The sequence below is a fragment of the Anolis carolinensis genome, chromosome 1, assembly GCF_035594765.1.
Source record: "Anolis carolinensis isolate JA03-04 chromosome 1, rAnoCar3.1.pri, whole genome shotgun sequence".
Lineage (NCBI taxonomy): Eukaryota > Metazoa > Chordata > Lepidosauria > Squamata > Dactyloidae > Anolis > Anolis carolinensis.
The window spans coordinates 176,972,605-176,981,085 of record NC_085841.1 but is presented as its reverse complement, the minus strand read 5'-3'; the positions used below and the strand labels follow the sequence as shown (position 1 = coordinate 176,981,085).

Sequence of the window (8,481 nt, the reverse complement as noted above, 5' to 3'; positions counted from 1 at the left end):
ATTCCATTTCAAAGCAGATAACGTGAGATTTTATTCAGTTGTGTGGAAGGGACCCAACACAATTTGGAAAGCTCCAGGATTGAATGTGGTTTTCCTGCTTCTTGGCAAAAAGGGTTTGGACTGGATGGTCCATGAGGTCTCTTCGAGCTCTTCTAAGGGCCCTTCCACACAGCCCTATATTCCAGAATACCAAGGCTGAAAATCCCACAACATCTGCTTCAAACTGGGTTATCTGAGTCCAGGGACATAGCCAGAAAAAAATAATTGGGGGGGGGGGGTCGCTTTTTAAAAAAAAAAAAAAAGTTTTCAAGTGCATTACATAAAAGAGAAAAAATACAGTCTGTGAAAGGAAGTATATAACATAAAATGGGGTAGGAACTAAGTATAGTGTTGGAGAAAGAAAAAAGAAAGAAAAAGAGGAAGAAAAAAAGAGGGGGGAATTTCAGGGTATAAGGGTATTTTGGTCTTCCGTTCTTTGTTCTTCGCGTGATTATTATTCTGTTAAATTTATTCTTTTCAAAATTTTCTAGACTCATCCGTATACAAATTTGCAGGATCTCATTAGTCATTTTTTAAAAAGCAAATTATGAGGAGTAGTTCCATAACGCAAAATAATTTAGAAATCAGGCTCCATCGATAAACTTCAGTGGCACTCAAGACAAAGGGCCCTTCCACACAGCCCTATATCCCAGAATATCAAGGCAGAAAATCCCACAATATCTGCTTTGAACTGGGTTATCTGAATCCACACTCAAATAATGTGAGATTTTCTGCCTTGATATTCTGAGCTATAGGGCTGTGTGGAAGGGCCCAGATAAACTTCAGTGGACACTCATGGGGATTTGGTTAACCAGTCGAAATTCATGAGTAAACAAGATTTAAAAAAAAAAACCTGAAAATTTTCGGGGGGGGATTGAACCCCTAATTCCCCCCTTGGCTACAGTCCTGTCTGAATCTACACTCAGATAATGTGGGATTTTCTGCCTTGATGTTGTGGGATATAGGGCTGTGTGGAAGGGTCCTATGATTGAGGCGGGCTCCCAAGCGTGAGTCTCGTCAGGTGTGCTGGACTTCATCTCCCAGAATGCCTGGTGCTTGAGCAACCTGGCTGAGGCTTCTGGGAAATGGAGTCCCGCACACTGGGAGGCTCAGGCTCTAGTGCGAGGACGCCCACACATACACACACACCTCCAGCAGGTCTCTCAGAAAGGGCGCTATTAGACCCCGCAGCCTTCCTGGGAAGCAGGCTGGGGCGACGCCCTCCCATTAATTTCCCTCTTTTGCCGACAAAGGGAAGCCGGGAGGAGCGGGGCGGGAGGCGGGGCGGATCCCCGAAGGGTGCTTTCTTTCTTTCCCTCCCTTTCCTCCTTCCTCCTCGGCGGCCCCTCCCTCGGCGGGGCGTGTGAAGCTGCTGCGCGGCGCCGCTGCTCCGGAGGGGAGGGCTCGCCTTTTGATGGATTGAACTGCAGTCGCGCCGCTGGAGGCTGAGGAAGCCGGGCGGAGGTGGCGGCGGAGGCGGCCCACGCAGGCGAGGCTGGGGCGGCAAGAGAAGCCCCCAAGGAAGGGGAAGAGAGCGGGAGGGAGGGAGACGGAGGTCGCCGCCGAGCAGAGCCATGGGGGCCATCCCGGTGAGCAGCAGCCCAGGCGAGCCCTTATGAGCCCCTCCGCGCCTCCCCCATGCTCCAGGCGAGGCTCCCCCGACCTCTTCCTCCACCGGCCCGCGGATCCGTGGCTTTGTTCTGCGGCTCTTCCCAGCTCTGGATAAAGCAGGTCCAGCTTGCCTTCCTCCGGGAGATCCGGCTCCTTCCTGCCCACTTGGCGCGCATCGAGGAGGGCTGCCTTTGAATCCAGCCTGGGATGGTGTGAAAGTGGCCCCAGAGGCTGCTGGCTGAGGATCTTCCTGCTGTGCCTGCCGAGGTTGACCCCAGCCAAAGCGACCACCCCAGATCCCCGCCTGCCTCTGAATCGGACACCATGGGCAACATCTCCTCCAACATCTCGGCCTTCCAGTCGCTGCACATCGTCATGCTGGGCTTGGACTCTGCCGGCAAGACCACCGTGCTCTACCGGCTCAAGTTCAACGAGTTCGTCAACACGGTGCCCACCATCGGCTTCAACACGGAGAAGATCAAGCTGAGCAACGGCACAGCTAAGGGCATCTCCTGCCACTTCTGGGACGTGGGTGGGCAGGAGAAGCTGCGCCCCCTCTGGAAGTCCTACAGCCGCTGCACTGACGGCATCATCTACGTGGTGGACTCGGTGGACGTGGACCGGCTGGAGGAGGCCAAGACCGAGCTCCACAAGGTCACCAAGTTTGCCGAGAACCAAGGCACCCCCTTGCTGGTCATCGCCAACAAGCAGGACCTACCCAAGTCACTGCCGGTGACCGAGATTGAGAAGCAGCTGGCTTTGCCGGAGCTGAGCCCGTCCACCACGTACCATGTCCAGCCGGCCTGTGCCATCATCGGGGAAGGGCTCACCGAAGGCATGGACAAACTCTACGAGATGATCCTCAAGCGCCGGAAGTCCTTGAAGCAGAAGAAGAAGCGGTAGAGAAGAGGCCAAAGGGCGCCGGGAAGCCGTGGAGTCTGGGCAGCTCCCTTGACACATCAGCATCACCAACAATGAAGGCCTGTGGTGTTGATTGCATCCCATCCTTTGACCACCTTGATTTTTAAGAGATTGGGCACCAATGTGGTGCTGGCTGGCTCCTGGGATGCAGAACAGATCTGTGCATGTCAGCCCCAGGCCTCTCAATACCCCAGAAAACCACTCTGAGCCAATATAATAATTAGAGAACCACTTTGGAAATATTCTAGCAGGACTAGAAGATGGGCACATCAGACAGCTGCTTGTGCCTGTAGACTACTGATCACACGAGAGGCTTACCATTAGACATCTTTTTTCTTTTCATTCCGCTGGAAGGTTTCTTTTTTTTTAATACACAAATATATATATAATAAATATATATATATATATAAAATAAATATAAAACAGGAGAAACTAATTTGGGAGATGAAAAGTCACGACGCTTGGGATGAACAGGGCAGGACCCTGTTTTGTGTGGATTAAGGCCTATGCTCCCATCTCAGGATCTTCGTACAAGGTGACGATGCGTGCATGAAGAACTAGACTTAAGAGATATTGCTTGATGCCGGGGAAGGAATGGTGGGGGGTGTGCCGAATTGATGCATATAAAAATACATGTATATTGCTTAACGGTGGCTCTTGGAAGCCAACCTTTGTGGAAACTGTTTTTTTCAGTTGTTACACCAGACCTCTCCAAAGTGTTTCTGGTCTGGCCTTGCGTGGGGTCAATGAAATGTGTGAAACTGGCAAAAAAATGATGCAATATGACTTCCTGAAGTGATTTATGTGTTTTGCAAGAATGTGCTCCCTGTCCTTTTCAGTGGGGTGTGAGGATGTCCGCACAGCCTGGTGCCCAAGTGGCCTTTGCTCTCTTATGGAGGCCTCTGGGCAGGCTGAGCTGTGTGGCACCTTTAATTCCTATATATTAAAAGAGAATACTGTGTAATGACAGCAAATTGATGCACTTGAATTTTAAAATCAGAGCTGGCTGGAATCTTTCAGCTGCTATTTGGTGCTGTATTCTAAGCATTATCCTAAGGGGGGGAAAAACGTGGTTCTGGTTTTCATGACCAATCTACACAATGTAGCAATAACCAGGGAAGCATTTTTGTTTAATTATAGCTTCCTACTGTAATGTTCAAGCACAGGCATACTTTGTGGAATCTAATCAGACTGAAATAATCTGAATAATATATCCATTTAATTTCTGTGTTGTCATGATAGTTTTCATGGACCAGAGGCCCAGCTCACTGCAGCAATCTGAAAGCTATGGGAAGAAGCCCAGCCAGTGTTTGGGCTGACAAGGATGTAAGGCCAAATGAGTAGTCCAGACTCATTTTTTTCTTCCCCCAACTCCCATCTCCTTAAAGATGACATTTGGGATTGAGGTTATATGTTTTCTTTCCAAATTGATGCCTCAGAGTGGTGGCCATCAAGCATAAAAGACTAATAGTTGTCCCAGCCCCGTTTTTAATTCACCTTGCATTGGTAGTACCAATATTTTCAAATATTCCAGCACTAACAGTGCAGCTCTATACTTGTCTATTTATCAGTAATCCAATTCCATTCATTGGGGTTTACTGTCACCTAAGCCTAAGACTGCAATCTTATATATGTGCTTACCTAGAAGTAAGCTCCATGAGGTTTAATGGGACTCAGTTGTGTGAGTAAGGTTGGTTGCAATCTATACATGCCTCTGTAGAAAAAACTTGTATTTAATTCAGTGGCATCTATTTCTGGGTAAGGATCAGGTTGTAAAGCAAAAATCCTATTCACACTTACGGTACTTTGGATTTGGGTTTCAGTGAATATGCAAAGGACTGGACTCTGTGACCAACAATGACATTGGATTTCTGGGGGAAAGGTAGGATACAAGTGAAATAATAATTTTAAAAAATCGTTTGGATGTACAGTGGACCCTTGTTTTCTGCTGGAGTTTGGTTTCAGAACTCCCAATGGGTAGCAAAATCCATGCATGTTCATGTCCCATTATATACAATGGACTAATAAGATGATATCCCTTATGTAAAATGGGAAAATTAAGACTTGCTTTTTAGATTTTTTTCAAAAAATATTTCCAAGCCAGAAATAATAGCTAGTGAGGTGGTTCTCAACCTGGGGTCCCCAGGTGTTTTTGGCCTACAACTCAGAAATCCCAGCCAATTCACCAGCTGTTAGAATTTTTGGGAGTTGAAGGCCAATAACATCTGGGGACCCCAGGTTGAGAACCATTGAGCTAGTGGAAACCATGGATGTAGAATCTGTGGGTACAAAAGGCCATTTACAGTAAGTGCACAAGGAGTATGATTTCATATGAGATAAAATTGTAAGAAAGAGAACTGAAAACTTTTTCCAGAACAGTCTTAATAAGTTTTAACAGACAAACTCTTCAGTTAATTAAGTCTGTTGGACTTAATTAATGATGTACACATCCCACCTAAAATATCACATTTATGGATGAGCTGATCTTGCTTCACACAAATCTGTGGGATTTGGATTGTCAGCTTCCTGCTTAGAAAATCTGAGTTCTAGAAACAAAGAAAAGACTGGCATAAATAGAGACAGGAAGATAGCCTCACTGGCTAAAAGAAACATATTGTCTCTCAATGTTCTATTAGTGTTGTTTGGCAAAACTTTGCAGAACCTTGCAAAACTGAGCAGCAATTGGAATGGCTCTCCATGGTACAGGGGAATGGTAGAGCATTTTGATGGTTGCGGCCAATTCTGCAGCAACAGGGGCTGAGGACATAGTGAGGGCTGCAAAACAGATGAGTAGCATCCATTAGCTGAATTCTCATTACTCCCTTTATTTCCTCATGAGATGTATAGGGCAGCAGAAATTGCTACTGTTCAAGGTACGGGGCACAGCTACACTTTTTTTCCATGTCAGGAGTGACTTGAGAAACTGCAAGTCACTTCTGGTGTGAGAGAATTGGCCGTCTGCAAGGACGTTGCCCAGAGGACACCCGGATGTTTTGATGTTTTTACCATCCTTGTGAGAGACTCCTCTCATGTCCCCGCATGGAGCTGGTAGGGGGAGCTCATTCGTGCTCCCCCCGGGTTGTATTCAAACTCGCAACCTTCAGGTCAGCAACCCAACCATCAAGTCATCAGTCCTGCCAGCACAAGGGTTTAACCCACTGCACCACCAGGGGCTTCACTGTAGACTAAATGGTCTACACTGATCATTTAGCATGGATTGAAAGCATCTAAAAACATACTGTCCGAACAACACATGATGCAAATGCATGCAGGCCTTAAACTGGGATAACAAATTGGGAGGTACTCTGGAGTAGGGCCTATAACACACATCAGTAAAAACCACATCACTTGGCAAAACTAATTAAGGGACTGGCGCTCCAAAAATCTGCACTGTAGTGAAGGAATTGGGAAAAAAACCCACATCCACCACAGATTCTGGAATTAGATCGGAGCCAACCTCTCTGATGGGTATAAGCACCGACCAGGCCTTGGCCTTCCTATACTTTACATGTGATCAGGTACATGTTTGCTTTGTTTCTGCCTCTGTGGTTTCCATCCCACATTACTTGGTTAGTGTAGATGTGCCCATGGACCATAACCTGTGAGAGCCTAAAGTCAGTGCCTGCAGCCCCTTCAAGACAGCAAAGTTGCTGACATCACAGCGCTTTGTAAATTTCTGACATGGAATTAATCAGGCCCAAACACCAGCCTCTTTTATCCACTTTGCCCTGTGCAATTTGGTCACTCTCTGACCCAGTGAAGATTTCTGTGGCATTCAAACCTTATGCAGTATTTGGTGGACTTCCAATTGGCCTATGAAATGTACTACACTAGTGTGAGATTTAGAACGTTTCCTTTTAAAACTTGGCCAAGGGATTGGGAGGGGGGAAGCATATTTCCACACCATGGATTTTTCCCTTTGGCAATAAACTTTCCAATCAATTTTTAAGAATCCACTGTTAAAAATTAATAAGATTTGCCACTATTTTTTCTGATAGGGCACCTTAATTTTTTGTGATTGTACGAAATAGCTAAAAAGAAATCTAGCTGCTATTTCCCCTTCTCCATTGCTGCAGTTTCTTGCTAGTAGAAGCCTTTCCTCCTACCTGTTTGCCTGGCACACAGTTGTTAAGGACATAGAAGCCCTGCCACTAAGTTGCCACTGTTTGCAAGCAAACATTATTTACATGCCTAGGGAAATTCTAGTAACCCGAAATGGAAACTTGTTTATCGATCTACAGAGCGGGTTGGTCCCATTGTTTCAAACCACCTCAGCACTGTTTTTGTTTTAATTGTTATTATTTATTTCCACTCATGACTTTTTCTCTCAAGCACATTTGTTACCTCATAACTAAGAGAGACAGAGAGAAAACATATCTATTTTGAAACAATGCCAAATGCTGTAATTTTTAAAAATTAGGAATTAGAAAATGTTGTTTGGATCATGTTGAGTATGCTGTGAAGCTTATTTATGTACATTTGGGTTCTCTACCTTGTTTAGGAATTAGAAAATGCGGTTCAGCTCAGATTCAGTACAGCTGTAAAGCTAATGTGCATTTGGATTTTTTTTGTCAACGACAAAGAGCTGGTTTCTTGCAAACATACATAACAATGGTTAAATGAATTTATTGCCTGCTGTGCTTCTGCATAGGTGCTAAGTGACTGGAAATTAGGTCCTTACGGGCCCCCAGTTGAGCAATACACAAAATGCTAAATGTGCCACTCTCCCAAGTGGAGCAACTTAAGTTACTACATGAACATTGAAGCAGTGTTCTTCATCCAGCAGAATGGAGAAGAAAGGAAACGGGTCTATAATAAATGTAACTCTTGGACTTCTGCTTCTTTTAAACATGTATGGAATAATCCTGAAAGATGTTGCTCGTTTTCTAGGACGTGTGGGAGCTGGCCATTTCACTTACAGTAAGGCTTTCAAACTACTGTACTTCCTCTTAACTCAAATAAGTAAATGGAAAGTGGAATGCCAAAACAATGCTGTGGCCATATTGCTCACAGCTACTTACAGTTAAAAGTTTAGAGCAGTGGTTCTCAACCTGGGGTCCCCAGATGTTTTTGGCCTTTAACTCCCCAAAATCCTAACATTTGGTAAACTGGCTGGGATTTCTGGGAGTTGTAGGCCAAAAGCATCTGGGGACCCCAGGTTGAGAACCACTAGTTTAAAGCCTTTACTTCAGTGGTTGTCAGCCTGTGGGTCCCTAGATGTTTTGGCCTTCAACTCCCAGAAATCCTAACAGCTGTTAAACTGGCTGGGGTTCCTGGGAGTTGTAGGCCAAAACACCTGGGGACCCACAGGTTGAGAACCACTGCTTTACTTGGTTCAAGAAGCAGACCTGACCCAGCCTCTTCATCAGTAAATTATCTGGTCAAAGGAGAAAGCTTGGAGAAAGAAGATACCTAAAAAATGATACTGAAAGCTCTATATATGCCCCTGTCTTGAGATTATATGCTTTCTACTCCGAGGTATTGCCCTGTTAGCATTTGAAGAAATCTTAACAGATGTTGTAACATGCCAGTCACATTTCAGACTTTTCTTCATGACACGCCAATTAAAGTATTCTCTAGCAGACCCTGCTCTGACTTGTGTTATTTCTGATCATACCAGCTTCAATTTGTCTGTTTTTATGACATAACACTATAATGGGTTATCATTTTATGTCTTGGAGGGTAAAAATGGATGGGGAGAGAGGCAGGGAGCAGTCATCACAATGAAAAAACCTTTTGGTTCATGTTAGGTATTCTTAATATATAGAAGAGAGACACTTCTACAGAGCACTTGTATCTGTTTGGGAATTCTGGTTCTTAAATTGTATCCATGAAGCATTTTGCAGAAACATCATATTGCCCCTTGGAAATAAGACTGCATTTCAGAAGTGCTTCAAAAGTGGCAACATT

At 45.1% G+C, this 8,481-nt stretch overlaps 1 protein-coding gene across 1 annotated transcript; it reads left to right on the top strand.

Annotated features, from left to right (window-relative positions):
- Positions 1 to 1,478: 1,478 nt before the first annotated feature.
- On the top strand, positions 1,479 to 8,155 carry arl4c (ADP ribosylation factor like GTPase 4C). The gene has a single exon (XM_062959992.1). The coding sequence runs from the start codon at positions 1,975 to 1,977 to the stop codon at positions 2,551 to 2,553; it is 579 nt and encodes a 192-aa protein (XP_062816062.1). The 5' UTR covers positions 1,479 to 1,974; the 3' UTR covers positions 2,554 to 8,155.
- The last annotated feature ends 326 nt before the right edge of the window (positions 8,156 to 8,481 follow it).